This window comes from Orycteropus afer, unplaced genomic scaffold (assembly GCF_000298275.1).
Source record: "Orycteropus afer afer isolate SDZICR_OR568_19922 unplaced genomic scaffold, OryAfe1.0 scaffold00020, whole genome shotgun sequence".
Taxonomy (NCBI): domain Eukaryota; kingdom Metazoa; phylum Chordata; class Mammalia; order Tubulidentata; family Orycteropodidae; genus Orycteropus; species Orycteropus afer.
Genome location: NW_006921607.1, coordinates 19,449,844 through 19,469,524, shown reverse-complemented (window position 1 = coordinate 19,469,524; position 19,681 = coordinate 19,449,844). Strand labels below are relative to the sequence as shown.

Below are 19,681 nucleotides of genomic sequence, written 5' to 3'. Positions count from 1 at the left end.
AGTGGTGCCACATCAGCAAATGAAGGTCTCGAAAGCTTTCTCTTTTCCATGAGTAAGGCTGGGTTTACTCAGATGTTGCAGCTCTTTCCCAATCCTATTTTGCGAGCCTTTTAGCCTAAACGGACTATTCCTAAAGTTGCACGGTAATGTACCAAACAGTGTTTCTTTGCTATTCAAATATCTTGAGTATATCCCACCTGAATTTAGAGGCCATCTCAAGAATAGATTTGAACACTAATGACTGAAGACCAGATGAACTGTGGGATAACATCAAGGACATCATATGTGAAGAAAGCAAAAGGTCATTAAAAAGACAGGAAGGAAAGAAAAAGACCAGAAGAGACTCTGAAACTTGTTGTTGAACAGAGTAGCTAAAGCAAATAAAAGAGATGATGAACTAAAAGAGCTGAACAGAGGATTTCAAAGGGCAGCTCGAGAAACCAAAGTAAAGTATTATAATGAAGTGTGCAAAGACTTGGAGTTCAAAAGGAAAGGACACACTCAGCATTTCTCCAGCTAAAAATGTTCAGCTAACTGTTGAAGAAAACAGTCAAGCCTTGAGTTTTTCCACTATTGAAGGATCCTATAGGCAAAATAATGACTAGTGCAGGAAGCATCAGGGGAAGATGGAAGGAATAGGGAGAGTCACTGTACCAAAAAGAATTGGTTGACATTTAACCATTTCAGGAGTAACTTATGATCAAGAACGAATAGTGATGAAAGAAGAAGTCCATGCTGCTCTGAAGGAACTAGAAAACGAGGCTCCATTAATGAATGGAATACCCATTGAGATGTTTCAGCAAATGGATGTAATGCTGGAAGCGCTTACTCAATTGTGCCAAGAAATTTGGAAGACAGCTACTACCCAACTATCTGGAAGAGATCGAGATTTGTGCCCATTCCAAAGAAAGGTGATCCAACAAAGTGTGGAAATTATCAAACAACGACTCACCGGCACATAACAACAACAACATTAATATCACACTCAAGTAAAATTTTGCTGAATATAATTCAAACGTGGTTGTGACAGTACATTGACAGGGAACTGGCAGAGATTCAACCTGGATTCAGAAGAGGACATGAAATGAGGGGCATCATTGCTAGTGTCAGATGAATCTTGGCTGAAAGCAGAGAATACTAGAAAGATGATTATACCTGTATTTTACTGACTATGCAAAGGCATTTGACTGTATTGATTATAACAAATTATGAATAACATATCAAAGAATGGGAATTCTAGAACACTTAATTGAGCTCATGAGGAACCTGTACATAGACTAAGAGGTAGTCATATGAACAGAACAGGAGGATGCTGCATGGTTTAAAGTCAGGAAAGGTGTGCATCAGAATTTCATCTTTTCTTCACACTTACTTAATCTGTATGCTAATCAAATAAACCAAGAATCTCGACTATATGAAGAACGCGGCATCCAGATTGGAGGGAGACTCACTAACATGCGATATGCAGAAGACACAACCTTGCTTGCTAGAAGTGAAGACTTGAAGCACTCATTGACGAAACTCAAAGACTACAGCCTTCAATATAGATTATACTTAAATGGATGAGTAAGCAGCATCATTATAAATGGAGCAGATTGAAGTTGTCAGGGATTTCATTTTACTTGGATTCACAATCAATGCATGGAATCAGCAGTCAAGAAATCAAATGATATAGTTAGTGCATTGGGCACATCTGTTGCAAAAGACCTATTTAATGTGCAAAAAGCAAAGATGTCACTTTGAGAGCTACAGCGCACTAGTGGTGCAGTGAGTTACTTGGTATGGCTTTTTTTAGCCATAGTCTTTGTAACTCCCACCAGATTACTAGGTGGGACCATGCAAATAAGGTGTGTAGAACACTCATGTGAGGATTGGTTAGTTTTGCTATGCTACTAGGCTTAAAATGAGCCCTCCTAGAGGTGTGTGTGGGGGCGGGGAATCTCACTGCCACCAAGAGAGAAGAGCTAGAGGTGAAGTGGAACATGTCCTTGGACCCAAGTTCTCTGTACTGCACCTCCTTGGTAGAGAGACACCCCACTGAGAGACTGTGGCAGTGGAACCAAGAGGTGCAAGCCAGAGCAGCGAAATTTCTGGCCCACAGAGCAAGGAAGCTGAGTGCCCTTGAGCCAGGAGGCTTGCTGGTGGAGTAGGGTATACCTAGGTGTTTCTATCGGCAAAGGTAAAAGAGCTTTATAACATTTGCCCAAGCAGGCCAGGTTGAAAGGTCAAGTGCCATAGAGGCTTGTTTGAGGCATAGCAGGAGGAGAGACTGCCCTGACTGAAGAATTGTATCCTGAGCATGTGAACCTGAATTGTAGCCTGTTACTTCCCTAATAAACCACATAGTCATGACTATTGTCTGTGAGTTCCATGTGACCACTGCAACGAATTATTGAACCCAGCAGAGAAGTAGTGAGTGCTGTGAGAGGGACGGTTGGTGTCAGAATTGGTAAAAAGGCTGGAAGGTGGTAGCATGTCTGGCCTCACAGGAATAAGCCTTGGGCTGCTGACAGTGATTCTGTCTTCCCCTCGTGAGGTTGGAGGAGGTCAGAGGATGCTACCTCCTTGCCCTTTTTGCAGTAACTAACCCAAGCCATGGTATTTTTAGTAGCCTCATATGCATGGGAAAGCTAGACAATGAATAAGGAAGACCAAAGGAGAATTGATGCATTTGAATTATGGTGTTAGCAAAGACTGTCGAGTGGACCATAGACTGCTAGAAGAAGGAACAAATCTGTCTTGGAAGAAGTACAGCCACAGTGTTCCTCAGAAGTGAGTATGGTGAGACTTTCTTGTGTATTTTGAACATGTTATCAGGAGGAGGACATGTTCCTGGAGACAGAAGAGGGTCAGTGAAGAAGAGGAAGACCCTCCATGAGATAGATTAACAAAGTGGCTGCAACCATGAGGTCAGAGAGGGCAACAATCGTGAGGACAGGCGCAGGACCGGGAAGTGTTTTGTTCTGTCATACGTAGGATGGCTGTGAGTTGGAAACAATTTGATGGCACCTAATAACAGCAACAAATTATTCCAGATGAATCGAGAATTCTGTTTTAAACTATTCCTGACCAATCTAGCCCCAACTCCCTCCCCAAAGATTATGTATATGCATACACACACAATTTACCTATCTGTGTCCATCTCTGTGTGTGTATATGTATATATTCATTCGTTGGGGTTTTGATTAGCTTTTGCAATAAGTATGGTAAGGTTAACATCTGTGCATAATTGAAGGGTATGCTATTCACTGTTCTTCTTTAGGTCTTTGAAATGTATTGTTAATTCAGCCAGTTTTTGTAAAGTGCCTACCATGTGCTGGACTATATGTATCTTGTGGTAGTAGAGACACAGTGGTAAAGAAAATGAACCTGACCCCTTGTGTCATGTTGACAAGCCCTACACATTTCTTACTGACTATGATTCTAAGTGTTTTAGATGTTGGACTGTTGTGAATGGTGTCTCTTTCACTTGTCCTGTTTTCCGGCTCATTACTACAAGGAGATGAGAATGCTTCATTCCCCTTGAGGCCTTCTGAGGTCAACATTTCCTGTTGTGCCAAAAATATGTCCCTTCCTCTCCCCTAAGCATATACAGGTTTTTCAGAGTGCACCTGCTTCTCACTGATATCTGACAGTGATTCAGGATTGCAGCTTACAGAGCCACATCAACTCCAAGGGATTTCATTCAGAACGTAGTTGTCACATACTGTTAATTGCTTCACTGACATTTGGTGTGGAAAATGTTATGATGTTTGATTTCTTTGTTCAGACTTACTAGCCCGTTCTTGAGCCCCTTTCCTCTCCAGCTGTCAGTTTGGTTTCCTTTCTGTCTCATTTTCATGTGAGACTCTCATGCAGGAATGAGGGCATGGCCAAAGGAGCTGGCTCAGAAGTGTGGATGGGTAGAGAGTGATTTCAAAGGGCTTAAATAATTAGACTTTCATTTTAGTTTTTATGTTCTTTGAGAGCACTCTCTCAAAATTGATATATGATAACCAAAACCAAACCCACTGCCATCGAGCCAATTCTCACGAATAACAGCTCTATAGGACAGAGTAGAACTGCCCGTAGGGTTTCCTAGGCTGTAAATCTTTACAGAAGCAGACTGCCTCATCTTTCTCCTGCAGAGCAGCTGGTGGGTTCAAACCACCACCTTTTGGTTAGCGGCTGAGTGCCTTAACCCCTGCACCACCCAAGCTACTACATGATATCTGATAAACAAACAAACAAAAAAAACACAACTCACTGCCGCTGAGTCAATTGTGACTCATAGCGACCCTTCCGTGGGTTTCCGAGGCGGTATCTCTACAGAAGTAGATTGCCCAGTCTTCCTTCCGAGGAGTGGCTGGTGGGTTTGAACTTCCAGCCTTCTGGTTAGCAGTCAAATAATATATATATGAAGGAGAATTACTATTCCAACCATCCTACACAATTGCTAATACTGATGCTATATCGTAACTGACGAAATGCTGTCATCTAATTTCACGGGAATTTTTTCCCCCGGTAATAGCTGAGCTGTGTCATCACTATGTAGTGACTTTTCTCCCTCTTGAGGCTGTTCTAATTCCCAGCTTCACTCAGACCCCTGAGCATCTAGCTCAGAGTTCTCAGATTGTCTTGTCAAAGAGCCTTGGGTCCTCTGTGCCTGCAGTAGTCACATGGATGGTGATGGTAGGAGCAGCAGCAGCTATTGTCTGATTGAGTCTCAGTTCTGTCTTCTGTCTAAATCCTGTGCTGTTTCCACTGCATCTCATACGTGCCCAGACTTCTGTGAGGAACCTGTTATAGATCCTTGGTGCATTGATTGATCAAAATCATTCTGATACCTAGTTATAGTTTCTGCTTCTACCTTCTGTTAGAGTTGCAAGTTTCCTAAGTGTCTCTTTTTTTAATCTTTAATTTTCTCTTTTAAGTTTTTAGGGAAATCTTTCTGTCCTACTATATTAAAATGCAGCATATTATGTAAAGGCCATACAGCAGACTGGTCAAGAATGTGACTCAGATTAAATTGGGTTCAGCTCACTTACCAGCTTGGTGACTGAGCAAGTTATTATTCTTTTTTAGAAAATTTCTTCAGTGTGTAAATGGGATAATAATAGGACCTACCTCATAGGATTAGCATAGTGGTTAAGGCACTTGGCTGCTAACCAGAAGGCTGGCGGTTCAAACCCACCAATCACTCCTCGGAAGGAAGATGGGGCAATCTACTTCCGTAGTGATACTGCCTAGGAAACCCAAAGAGGGGTCGCTATGAGTTGGGTCCGACTCGATGGCACATAACTACAACAACAGCAACATAGGATTAAGGAACCATGGTGGCACATGGTTAAATCAGGTGGCTGCTAACTAAAAGATGTGGTTCGAACCCACCAGCTGTTCATGGTAGAAAGATGTGGGCTGTCTGCTGCCATAAAGATTTACAGCCTTGGAAACCCTGTAGGGGCACTATGAGTCAGAATCAAGCCAATGGCAACGGGCTACTTTAAAAGATTATTGTGAGAATTAAATGTGGTGATGCATATGAAACATGTATCAGTTCCTGGTACAGAGGTGGCACTTCTTAAGAGCTTGCTGCTTATGTTGTGGTTGTTATTAATGGTAATAATTATGTCTCATTGTTTCATGATTTTACCGAATTGAGACCTGTAACCTTTATTTTATGACACAACATCTTTTTCATCTGTCTTCATGACAGGAATGTAAAGCCCTCCCACTCACACACTGTTGTATTTGCTCCAGAAAGAAAACCAAACTCACTGCCGTCAAGTCGGATCCAACTCACAGTGACCCCTCCTTAGGTTTCCAAGACAGTATCACTACGGAAGTAGATTGCCCAATCTTCCTCCAGGGAGTGGCTGGTGGATTTGAACCGCCAGCCTTCTGGATAGCAGTCAAATACCTTAGGCACTACACTACCAGAGCTCCTTGTTGTATTTGCTAATCCCTGTATATTCTTTCGGAAGGAAGATGGGGCATTGTACTTCCGTAGTGATACTGCCTTGGAAACCCAAGGAGGGGTCGCTATGAGTCGGGTCCGACTCCACAGCATATAACAACAACAACATATATTCTTTAGCTTATTCTGTTTTTTAAAAAAGAAAGAAAGGACAAAGCTACACCAATAATTCCACCTATGGCTGCATTGTGGCTTTGTAAAAGAGAGACTGTTTTCAGATTTGTTTCTCTGATCGATACATGTCCTCTCTTAATCTGAATTGGTCAGGTTTCTTTGCATGTATTTCCCTGTGCTGTTTTTTTCTTTTTCCATGGAATTTTCCTCTTTTTCAAGAAAGTCAGAATTGCCCAGTTTATTTTTCTAGAGCCATCCCTACACAGAGTCATCTACTCCCAGGGTGTCTATACTATCCTCATACCAGTTATTGGTCAGAAGGTTTAGAGATTGGATTTCCCCTTCTGAGTTACTGATCTGAGTGTTTCCAGAGTTCAAATTTGTGGCTCTTGCCAGCTCTAGGTGATTTGGTCCCTTTCTCGTAAGGTCTTATCACTTCTGCATTACTGACCAGTTCAAAATTAGGTCCAGGGTCACGTCTCCCTTGTCAATTCCTTTGTAACTGTTAGGCAGTAAGGAAGAAGAGAAGTCGCCGCAGCAGAAGTGTTGTTCTGTGTTGATGGCATGGTCTGCATCATAAAGGACCTATTTCGTTTTGTGTCTGGATGGACTGAGAGTAATATGCAACCAGAGCAGTTTCATTCTTCATTCTCTTTCCTTTCACCTTCACTAGAACTTCTCCACTGTGCATTCTACCTTTGTTTCTTAACTTTCTACATAGGTAGGTATATGCCTTCTGAATAATATTCAGCTTTACTTCCTCTGAAAATTGTTCAGTCTCCTTCCCTTGCAAACACACATCTCACAAACCTTTCCTGTGATTTATCTTTACTTGCTTGGCAATATACTGCCCAGAAGACCTTGGTTTCAGCTATAAACTTGGAGGCTTTGCTGTGCGCTATTCCTAAATTCTGAAGCTTTGAGAATTATTAGTCTGAAATGACATTGAAGGAGCGCCTGGCAGAAGAAGCTTCTTGCCTGTTTCGGGTTACTGTGTAGCTAGAGACTGACTGGGACTCTGATTCCTTGGTTTGATACCACTGAAAGCAGATGAAGGAGGCCCTTATTTGCATTTCCTTGTTTTATGATTAGACAGCACAAGATAAACTGGGAAATTGCTTGGTAACGACTTACTTGGGCAGTGGGGATAGGTATTTTATATTTACAATTCTTCTAGCTCTCCTTAGCTTGCTGTTTCTCTTAAGTTATTATTTATTTGTTTGTGAGTGGGGGACATTTAGCAATGTAGTTTTAGATGCCTGCCCTGATGCAGATATGAGGGGAGGGGTGGTTCCTTCTAGACTGCCGTCACTTGGCTCAAATTTAGAAGTGAGGGATGTAAGGCTGCCATCAGCAGCTTCCTGCATTGTTCTGCTGTTCTCCATTGATACCATGATTAACACCTGGGCTTTCGTTCATTTGGGTCCCCTCAGATACACCTATGAGCGAATTGATGGGCGAGTACGGGGAAACCTGCGCCAGGCAGCCATCGACCGGTTCTGTAAGCCAGACTCAGACCGCTTTGTCTTTCTTCTGTGCACCAGAGCAGGAGGCCTGGGGATCAATCTCACAGCTGCCGATACCTGCATCATATTTGATTCAGACTGGAACCCACAAAATGACCTGCAGGTAACCATTAGGATGATTGCTGTTTACCTTAGCTGCCCTGAACCCACAGACGTCATGACGGGGCCTGGCTTGGCCATAGAGTGTTGGCCACACCTCATGCTATGGCATGCGTAGGGGCTTCAGCCAAAGGGTGAAAATGAATGAAAAAGAGATAGCTGTCTTCTCCAGTAATCAGAGTGAATCTTCTGCTCTAAATCAGATGGTGTTTCACAAGAGTGACCTCCAAATAGAAAATAGAACTACCTGTGTATGATTATGAAACATAAAGCCCCAACATTAAGCTTGACTAATTCTCTAATTCTTGATTTATAGATTGAGTAGCATTTTTACTCGGTTTGTTTGTCAGGTGGTTGTGTATCTGCACAGTAGAAGACCCAAAGGGGTGGGAAAGTTCACAGTGCGGCAGGGTTGGCAGAGGCACCGTTACTAGTTCATCTGTCATCCAATTAATGGAGCACATTGCATGTTTATATGTGCCCAGTTTAAGTGGATTTGCAGATTATATTTTCTAGTTTTAACCAAACTTACTGTGGCTTACTGTGAGGATTGGAAATTTACAGGTAGTTTCTGACTGAGGATGCAGTTATGCAGTTCCATTCTGATGACTCTGTTATAAGTCAGTTCAGATGTAAGTCAAATTTCTTTTTTTTTTTTTTTTTTAGTTTTCATATTGACTGCTATACAGCAGTGTTTTAAACATAAATCATAACATTGAACATCTGTGAGTGAACATCGGAGAATGATAACATTAGCAAATTACACACTGCAACATTATATGTAGTGCATATACTGATGATAAGCTGTACCAATAAAAAAAAATGGTCATTAGTGCAGTTTGTTATATAGCTTAAGTATGTTGTAAGTCAGAAGACTACCTATACTACATTTAAAAGGCAAGCATGAACAATGAGAAAATGGCAAAGCTGACACTTCTTGTTTGGATTTTTTTTTATCAACACTGTTTCAAAGTAAAAAAAAAAATGACAGTCTAACCAGGTTGGGCAGTAAGTCAGGCAAAAAGGTTCTAAATTGTTAAGAAGAGTATTTAGAGTATAGATTTACATCCATTATCATTACTGATGAATTTCATTCTAAGTGTATTTTGGGATATTTACAAATATTAAGAGTGTGAGTCTATGATGGGGGAGTGGGTGGCTGTTTCAAAAGCTTTTTTTCATAAGAGAAGGGATTAATAAAAACGATTTCTCGTAACTAAATAGGTGCCCTCGTGGATACTACAAGAAGAGGGACACAGGGAAGAGGGAGCTAAGTTGCTAGGTCCCTGGGCGTCTTCCCTACCTGCCAACTTTACAGAGTCATTATTCTGCTTTGTCTTTTTACATCTGAGGAGTTTCCAAATAAAACTTAATTTGAAGAAAGCAGTTATTTAGTTGAAAATCAGTGCTTCAAACGATTAAATTGGTAACAATTACCTAAAACTGAGGAAAAAATAATAATGGTGAGTCCTTGGAAAGCAAGTTATGTGGCACTGAGTTCTCTGCCTAACTTCAAAGAAACACCATAGGTATGAATAGTCCATCATTTGGCCTTTCTACTAAGGAAGGGATGTTTGAATCAAAGATGAGTTGCTAGATATAATGAATAACCTATTTTTATAGGAGTAACATTTACTTAGTACTAAAGTGATAATTAGCATAAATTAATATTTGATCAGGTCAGTAACCTAATGATAGAGATCAGGGGTTATAAAATTATTACCTGTAGTCCAGTTGCCTATCAGTATAAATCGTTTTATTGGAACACAGCCACAGCCATTCATACGCATATTGTCAGTGGATGCTTTTGAGTTATAATAGCATAATCAAGTAGTTGTAACAGGTATCTCATATCCCACGCCCAAAACCAAACCTAGTGCTATCAAGTGGATTCTGACTCATAGCAACCCTGTGGCACAGAGTAGAACTGCCCATAGGGTTTCCAAGGCTGTAAATTTTTATGAAGGCAGACTGCCACACCATCTTCCCACAGAGGAGATGGTTGGTTCGAACCTCTAATCTTTCAGTTAGCAGCAGAGTACTTAACCAGTGTACCACCAGGGCTCCTTTATATCCCACCAAGCCTATAATATTTACAATCTGGCCCTTTACAGAAGGTTTGCTAACCCCAGATGATTTCCTAAATCCTTGACAGTTTTGAAGTTCTGTGCTCTTTGACTGTGAGGCTAGGTACCTGGGAGAATGATGGTATGAGAAACTGAAACTCAATGGTCAATTTGAGGCCATGGTAGCTGGACATGCATAAAGGAATATCCAGTAGGCAGACTGGAAGATGGGGCTCCCATCTGGAGATGGGTCATGGCTTTATAATCATCTGCTTTGCCCAGGTGAAGTCTAAACATTACCAGTTGAATAGTGTACTGACAAGACATGGAAAAAGCCAGAATGCTAGTGTTGAAGCCTAATGAAAAAGGTGAGGTCATCTGAGGTGATTGATTTGCGTGTGTAGTAGCCAGAAGAGCTCTGGTAGCATAGTGCCTAAGGTACTTGACTGCTAACCAGAAGGCTGGCAGTTCAAACCCAGCAGCCACACCTTGGAAGGAAGGTTGAACAATCTACTTCTGTAGTGATACTGCCTTAGAAACCCAAGGAAGGGTTGCTATGAGTTGGGCCGACTGGGCGGCACATAACAAGAACAGTAGCCAGAGGGTATGGATGGGGCTGTCCAGAATCGGGGTCTGGAGAATGGAGAAGCTTTGGAATAGTTATTTTGTTAATGTCCACTTCTGGGGAATTGGCAAGAGATGAAAAAAGAAAAGAATGGTGGGTGAGTCCAAACTGAAATTGAAGAGTGTGGGGCTTTTTAGAGTGCTGAGTCAGTTTCTGTATTTCCTTTAATGTTCAACCTGAAGAAGAATCAAAGATGACCAACACTGTGGGTGCTCCAGGGTAGGAGCCCGTACCGAGAATATAGAAGTTTGGTGCCTGGAGGAATCAGTGATAGTGGCAGGCAGAGTCAAGAGATCTTCAGCTTCTAGTTGTCCCCACTGACTGTTGCTTCTCTCCTCTTACTCGTTGGTTTCTGCTTTTTTGGTTATCTTTGTTTACATTTAAAGTTTTATAACTTAGAACTGCTATTCTTTATTTTTTAAATGTCTGGCCAGACTGGGTAGAAATAAAAGAATTGGGAAGAGTAGAGTAATTTTAGGGCAAGGAACCAGATCACTGGCTGTTGTAGCATGAGATGAGTGGACCTTAAAGAAGATATGCTAGAGAAAGGGAAGTCCAAGCTCCTTGTCTCCCACAGAGTGGAGTCAGGTTCTGTATTTGCTGTGTATGAGGTGTGGAGCAAGAGGGCTTCTCCAGGGGCCAGAACACAGCATATTCACATAGACATGCACACACATTCTCTCCAGCATTTGCCCTGACACCCAGGAGCTGCACGTATGCAGTAGAAGAGAGTCTAGAGACTGGAACCCTGAGACCATCACTTGGTTCATAAGATAGCAGCTCAACCATGAGAATCAGTGAAATGAGATCCTGACTTTAGCAGAGTAGAAAACAAAACACCATTGTTCCTCAGTACTGTTCTTGCTAGATGTGTTGTGCTGGTACACACCCAGTAGTTCATATACACACTGCTCTTTTCTCATGTTTTGTTATCGTTAGGTATTGAAGTTTGTTGAAGACCCATGGTTCCCACTGTGATAGAAAATAATCATATTTCCCTTGGAAGATGGGCTTGATCGTAGAGCATTTATCTAGGGGTAGGTTGAGGCACAATGTCCCTAATAAAAATCTCAGGGCTGTAGAAAAGAGACTTCCATCATGAACAGGGTCTTCCTCACTGCCACCCCTACCCCCAACCCCCCCACCCAGAGAGTATTAGCACAGCTCCAGACATCCACATGTAGAAAAGGTGAGTGTTTATTCTGGTCTCAAACAGCCTGGGATGATCTGATACAGTCCATGGTAACGCCATGTCTAGTCAGGATGCCATGGGGAAGCAAATCAGTGCCAGGACACCCAATTTCTTGGCTGATCCTAGGCAGCCCTCCTCAGAGCCTTGAGAGTGAAGCCAGCCTGATTGTGGGCATGAGGGTCCTGAGCCCCTGAGGCAGTCCTGCAGACAAAGCAGCTTCTAGGGCTGAAAACAGAGCTGCATTCTTTGAAAAGGCAACTGAGAGCCAGAACAGCATTAGTTCTCTGGTGCCTTTTCATTAATAAAGCAGAAGTTCAACCATTCAGCCGCCTTTCTCTGGTGATCATTTTGCTGGGGTTTCTGTGCTTTCGAGATAGAATTGGAGATTTAGGACTTGCTAGAGAATTTTTTAAAAAAACAAAACCTTGGTCTTCATAAAATAAATTCCCTTAACTGTCACATGCGGTTTCCTTTGGCTTTATAGAGTCAGAGGAATGAAGACATATCTGTCTTCCTACTTCTATCTGAACCAATTGAGAAATAGACACAGGAGTGAAATGGAGGATCCAAATACTGGCTTTAGTAAATTGTGATGCTGGATTAGATAATGCATCTTGTCCTGCAGCCAGAAGTAAGCTCCATCCTAGGTTAAACCTCCCCAGAACTGCTGGCAGCCAGGCAGGTGGTTACTTTTTCACATATAACATGCCCAGGTAAATACACACACTGATGCACTGAGGGGGCTGCACAATTTGCTAAAACTCGTGTTATTTGCATAAAAATATAGTGAGTCTGACAGTGGCAAAGAGAAGACTCCTGAGGTCACACGAGCTCAGACCTTGTCCTGTCTCTCATTGATCAAGTCAGTCACTTCTTTGGGGTAGAGAGAAGGAGGAGGTTAGGAGACAGACTGTCTGTTCCCACCTGGGAAATCTGAGGAATCAGCCTAGCATCATTATCCTTTCCAAGTCCTCCCCTCCATCTTTTCAGAAGTTAAAGTACAAGTTCATTAGGATCCAGGATAGGAACTGCATACTACTTGGGAATAACAAAAGATACTAAACTTTGTGCTGAGGGACCTCAACGAGATTATTGCTTTACTGGAGTGTGGTAATTCAGTTTGTGACAACTTGGCTGGGCCTGGTTGAGTGGCTTGGCAGCTGGATGTAGTATTCCCCATGATGAGACTGGTAATCAACTCCATGGTGGAATCTACTGTAAGCGGCTGAGTAGCTGCCTTTAGGATGTGGTCTGCTTCCTGTATATAAGGAGAAGCCTTGGGGAATGGCCTCTAGATTATGGCACTCTTGGACCCTGTATGTAGCCATGTTGTTCAGCAGCCTGCTGTGCTCTGCCAACCTTGGCACTTACAATGGACTTAAATTAATGGCCTGCCGTGTGGTTTGGTAATGTTGGGACTGTGCCTTTTCACTTGTCAACCTTGGGGCTTTTCAGCCTCAGCAGCCAGCAGCTGTCTGAGTGATGAAATGCCTCTAGTTTCAGTGGGCCGGGAGCAGGAGGCAGAGCTAGACCCAAAGGTTGAGGGGCTTTCACCCAGCCCCTAGAGCCTGGCACTTGGAACTTGGACTTCTAGCCTCCTGAACTGTAAGAGAATATACTCCTGTTGTTAAGGCCATCCCATTTGTGGTATATTTCTGTCAGAGTGGCACTAGGTAACCAGAACATGGAGTATTGGAGGCAAGCTAATTTTCAGTACCCTGGAAGGGGGAGATGTTATGTAGAGACAGGTAAAAGCCACTTCCTCTCTCAGACTTTGCATGTGTCTGTGTTAGTATCAGTGTGTGAAAATTTCAGGAGCGTGTTTCCTCTTACAGAAGGCACAGCTCCACTGCTGCCCTGGCACTGTTGCAGCAGCAGCTTTGAATCCAGGCCTCCTGTACCACCTGAGAAAGGGTTAAGAAATGGCAGAGGGCGGTGGCATTAGCCTGAGAGGGGAAGAGAACGATTAAAAAAACTGGTATCTTCCTTCTCTTTTCATCAGGAAGAAGTCATTATTGCTGCTAGCGTGGAGGGCAGAGGCATGGCTCTTGGGAAGAGCAGGGTCTCAGTAGGTCTCCTTAGGCCTCCCTTCACAGAGGCCACAAGCCCCTTCCGTGTTCATTGTTTCATGATGCCTCAGATTCTTTTTCTCTGGGAGGCTTTTTGCCCTTGGACGCAAGAGTTCCTTGGAGTTGTAAAAGGGTTCATGGTGGCAGTGGTGGGGCTGCACTGTTGTCTGTCCTTCCTGTTGCTAAGGTCCCTGAAGAGAGAATGAACAGCCCTGGGAGCAGATGTGCTGGCAGAGAACACAACCGCAGTGTGACACAGCTGCTGCACAGCAAGGGGATTTGGAAGGGAAGAGGGAATCCAGCCTGAAAAACCAGCGCCACCTCCGGGAAGCAGGGCTCTGGGGGCCGGACTCGCTGTCCTGAGAAGGAGCGGAGCTGGTCCTCTCTGCCACGGCCCCTGCTGCCGCCCTGGTGCCGACAGCACGTGTCTCTTGACTGTGTGTGCCTGGAGCTGAGAGGATCAGGCCTCACTGAGTTCACTTTCTTGCTAGAAGAAAGTTACGAGTTTGTGAACACACACACAGCATATTCATCCAGCGCTAGGCACTGGAGAGCTGGCGAGACACGGCGGACAGGACAGTGCCTAGTGGCACTTTCATTTCAGTGAGGTAGAAGTAAAAAGCAAAAATAAGACCATTGCATATAGAAGTAAGTCCAGGGAAACCTGCAAGAGCTGGGACTCGACAGGACTGCCTTGTTCCTCCAGGTCTTGTGTGTTTTCCACTTTGACAGGGTGTACGCTTACCACTTTTCTGTCACTCCTTTTAGTGGAAAATATTTGAGTTTTCCTTCTTTGACATGTCTGTCTTACACTTGTTCCAGCCTTCACAGGTTTTACTCTATTGCAAAGAAAATAAAGCAGGATGAGAGTATAAGAATAATGGGAGTTGAGTGCCCCTGACTTAGAGAAAGTAGTCTAGGCAGTCTCCTTTAAGAAGGTGGCATTTGATGTGGAGAGATAGAGACTCTCATACACTGCTGGTAGGACTGTAAAATGATACAACCTGTGGAAAGCAGTAGGGCAATTCCTTAAAAAGCTGGAATTAGAAATAACCATTTGACCCAACAATCCCATTACTAAGTATATATCCTAAAGAAATGAGAGCCAGGACAAGAACAGATATATACACACCCACGTTCATTGCAGCACTATTTACAATAGCAAAGAGATGGAAACAACCTAGGTGTCCATCAACCGAGGAATGGATAACCAAACTATGGTACATACACACAATGGAATACTATTGAAGACACTGAAGAATAATGTAGTATCTGCAAAACACCACCTAATGTGGATGAACTTGGAAGACATTATGCTGAGTGAAATAAGTCAATCATCGAAGGACAAATATAGTATTAGTTCCTTATTACAAAAAGTCAAGGAAAGGTTTATATATGGAAGGAAACGTTCTTTGTTGGTTACCAGGGATGGGAGGGGAAGAGAAGGGATCACTGAAAAAAAAAATGCATTGACCCGTGTCACTTTAGTTTTGTGTATTTCACTGTACATAAATTATATTTAAATAAAATGTATTAAAAAAGAAGAAGAAGAAGAAGGTAGCATTTGAGCAGAGATCTAAAGGATGAGCAGACCTTTAACTGAGGAAAGCAGAAGAAAGAATGTTCAGTCAGACAGAACAGAAACTATGATTGCTAAAAGTAGGAATGAGCAGGGGGCGCTCAAGGCAAAAGACAGGACAGGTGCTTGCTTATTACATAGCATCAGCCCCAAATCAGTGGGTTTCTCCTGGGTTCTCTCCTACTTGCCTTTCCATTGTGTTCTCTTTTTCACTCCCTGATCCTTCTTTCTGCTGTGAATTCAGCTTTTCCTTCCTGTTCTCAGCCAACTCTGGACCAATTTGTCGGACACATTTATTGAGCCCCAAGCACCATGCTAGGCTCTGGGAAAACAGCAATGCTTAAGACTTGATTTGGTGTGATAAACTAAATCACATTGTAGGAACAAAGTACAATAGAGTGCTGTTTCCCAAAGATTTTTTATTTTAAAAGGGGATGATACCTCCCCTTAGAGAAGAAATCTGGACTGGAAATTGCAGACACAACTGTAGGTCTGTGAAGGAGATAATTGAGGCAGGGCCACTTCCCAGTATCTGTTTACTGTGTGATAACCCCGACTTCTGGACTGCACAGTAGGCAGCCTGCTAGCACAGATGTTCAGAATACCGGGAGAAATGTAGCGAACCAGGGCTGGAAATAAAATCCATGTGCATAGGAAACAGACTAGGAAACTATCCGTCTATTCATCACTTACCTATCTCATTATCCGACATCTTACATTTATGACAACTTTGAAAAAATTATCAAGTGTCATCTCCATTGGTCCAGGGCACAGCCAGGCCTAGGGTGCCCTCTGTGAGCCACCCTGAGCAATATACTGGAGGGCCTGGCAATGACCAGGCCACATGAGAGACAGCCGATCAGCCATTGTGTCTTAGTCCAGTAATGAGGACACAGGGTGATGGCAGGACAATGCAGTCTCGCAGGTGGGCAGGGGGAGGGAGTCTAGACAAGGTCCTAAAGGTGCCAGGACGTCATTGTGGGGAGATAGGAGGAGAGGAAAGGGGGCTGCGTGGAGTAAGCAGAGTCCCCCCGCCCAGAGCAGGTAGTAGGAGGCAGCTGCAAAGGACCTCTTTCAAGTGCTGAAGAGCAAAGATACTTCCTTGAGGACTAAGGGGTGCTTGACATAAACCATGGTATTTTCAGTCACCTCATATGCATGTGAGAGCTGGACAGTGAGTAAGGAAGACCAAAGAAGAGTCGATGCTTTTGAATTGTGGTGTTAGTGAAGAATGCGGAAAGTACCATAGGCTGCTAAAAGAACTAAAAATCTGTCCTGGAAGAAGTACAGCTAGAATGCTCCTTGGAAGTGAAAATAGCCAGACTTTGTCTCACCTACTTTGGTCATATTGTCAGAAAGGACCATTCCCTGGAGAAGGATGTCATGCTTGGTAAGGTGGAAGGTCGATGAAAGAGAGGAAGGCCCTCAACGAGATGGATTGGCACAGTGGCTGCAACAATGGGCTCAGGTACAACAGGGATCATGAGGCTGACACAGGACCGGGCAGTGTTTCGTTCTGCTGAGCATGAGGTCTGTATGAGTGGGAGACGACTCTACGGTATCTAACAACAACAATAACAAGGTGGAGGGGGCAGAGATGTTGTTGTTGTTAGATGCCATCCAGTCAGCTCCAACCTGTAGCAACCCTATGTACAGCAGAACGAAACACTGCCCACGCATGTGCTATCCTCTCTGTCCTTGCTTTACTTGAGCCTGTCCTTGCAGCCACGGTGCCAGGCTATCTCACTGAAGATCTTCCCCTTTATAGTGGACCCTCTGCTTTTCCAAGTATGATACCCTTCTTCAGGGACTGGTGCTTTCTGACAACCTGACCAAAGTAGGTGAGACAAAGTCTGGCCATTGTTGCTTCCAAAGAGCATTCCAGCGGCACTTCTTCCAAGACAGTTTTGTTCATTCTTCTGGCAGTCCATGGTATTTTAAGTATTCTTCACCAACGCCATAATTCAAAGGCATCAACTCTTCTTCAGTCTTCCTTATTCATTGTCCAGCTTTCACACTCACATGAGGCGATTGAAAACACCATGGCTTGGGTTCGGCGCACCATAGTCTTCAAAGTGACATCTTTGCTCCTTAACATTTTAAAGAGATCTTTTGCAGCAGATTTGCCCAGTGCAGTATGACATCTGATTTCTTGACTGCTGCTTCCATGGATGTTGATTGTAGATCCAAGTAAAATGGAATCCCTGACAACTTCAGTCTTCTCTCCATTTATCATGATGTTGCTTATTGGTTTTTCTGAATATGCCCCCCCTTTAGTATATTTGACTATGAAATCATTTTAATATTTTGTTATTTAAAAACATAAATTTTTAAAACTTTTTGTTTTGAAATCATTTTAAATAGGAAACTGACAATAAAGTTGCAGATACATCACATAATGCTGTATACCCTTCACCTGGCTTCTCTTATTGTTAATTTTTTTTTTCTTTAAATTTTATTTTGCTGTAATGTTAATGTCTTCATATGACCAGTATAAATACTGAAACCAGGAAAGAGTGTTCCTGTAGTCCTCTTAACTAGCCTACAGATGGTGCTCATCTTTTCAGGTCCTCCACATGTTCTTTTCCTGGCCTGGGATCCAATCTAGGATCTCACCTTCCATTTAGAAGTCATTCCTCTGTAGTCTCCTTGAGACTATGACAGCACTTCTGTCTTTCTCTGTCTTTAGTGACAGTGGCACTTTCGAAGGGGACTGGCCAGCTGTTTTATACAGCATCCCTCAATGTGAGTTTGCTTGATTTTTTTTCCTCATGATTAGGTTTGAAGTTACACGTTTTGGGCACAAATACCATAGAAGTGATATCATGTCCTTCTCAATGCATCACATTGGGGTACATGATGCCAACATACCTTGTTACTTGATGTCTTCATTTTGGTGTGTTTGCCAGGTTTCTCCACTGTAAAATTACTGTTCTTGCCTTTTAAAAGCAACTCATGAGAAGATATTTTGAGATTCTGGGAATACCCTGTTTCTCATCAGATGTTTGCCATAAATTTTAGTGTCCACTGATGGTTCTTGCCTTCAGGGATTATGGCTGTGGTATTTGACTAAATGGCAATCTTCTGTTTGCATCATTCCTTCTACATTTATTAATTGGTATTCAACTGTAAGAAAGATTTACCCTTTCTCTCCCATTTATTAGTTTTTTGTTGGTAACAGTATGGAATCATAGATATTTGTTATTTTATTTTGTAAGTTTATAACCCATTATCTTCATTTATTTTGTTGTTCACATTGTTCTAGATTTTGCCATTGTAGGAACATCTTCAAGTCTGCTCCTTTGACATGCTTCAGTCACTTTTTGAGGACTTTCTTACTTTCTGGCTGCAAAAACGGCAAGGAGGCCACATATTCTGACCTTCTAGAACCCCATAAGAGGAAGGCAGAATCACCATCAGTAGCCCAAGGCCTATTACTGCAAGGCCAGACATGCTGCCTCCCTCCAGCCCTTTCACCAACCATTCCTCCCAAAGTACCCACCACCTCTCTCCTGGGTTTGATAATTCACTGCAGTGGCCACACAGAACTCACAGATTATGTGGTTTATTAGGGAAGCACCAGGCTACAACTTAAGTTTAGGAAGAACACTCTGTCTCTCTCCCCAGCCCGCCGTCTCTCAGCCAAGTCTCTCACAGTCTCTCCCTCAGCAGTGCATGTCCCTCGGTGTCTTACTCAGCAATGCGTGTCTCTTGCGTTCCTTTCCCAGCAGCGGCGCATCCTTCCTCAGCCAGCAGTCCGAGAGAGTTGTGCCTCTAGGAGGCCTCCTTTTGAGCTTGGCAGAGTGGCCAAACCAACCAATCATAACAACAGAATTCTAAGCACCTGAGAGTGAGCGCCCCCCCCCCCATAACATTGCATTGTGCCACGCCCAACAGAAATAACCCAGGTGGATAACATTTACAATCAGGAGCTCCTCAGTTGCTCATTCTGCCACTGAGTTTACAATGACTTATGGGTAGAAAAGCCACACTAAGTAATTTACTACACTGCACTGGCACCACAAGATGTTCAGGTTCATGTTGCATTTTTCCGGCCACAGCTTTGGAAATGACCATTTCTCCAGGGTTCCTTGATTCCTTATATTTGAAAATCGCATTTAGAAACCAAGATCTGTCTTGCCCATTGCTACTGGAATATTGTTGCTGCTAGACCCTGTGAGCTGATAGACCAGGAAATAGGCATGTTTGCTAACACACACACACACATACACACACACTTATACCACCCATCTGTACTGGTTCCATATCGAGCCATCCATACTGGTATTTCTTACTCATGTTCATTCTAGCCTTCCCCTTTTCCTTATTTTTAACTTTCTTTGACAGTGAGAAGCCTGGATCTCATTGTTCACAAAATGTTTATTAGTCTTGCTCAATTCTAATATATATGTAAACTAGATTCAGAATTGCGGTAATGAAGGAAGAAGTCAAAGC

The 19,681-nt window shown here is 43.0% G+C and overlaps 1 protein-coding gene across 1 annotated transcript in view; it reads left to right on the top strand.

Moving 5' to 3' along the window:
- CHD6 (chromodomain helicase DNA binding protein 6) overlaps positions 1 to 19,681 on the top strand; it is a 252,751-nt gene that overhangs the window by 98,861 nt on the left and 134,209 nt on the right. The window contains exon 16 of the mRNA XM_042783610.1: positions 7,504 to 7,699. Within this exon, the coding sequence (XP_042639544.1) occupies positions 7,504 to 7,699 (196 nt within the window). The remainder of the gene's footprint in view (positions 1 to 7,503; positions 7,700 to 19,681) is intronic.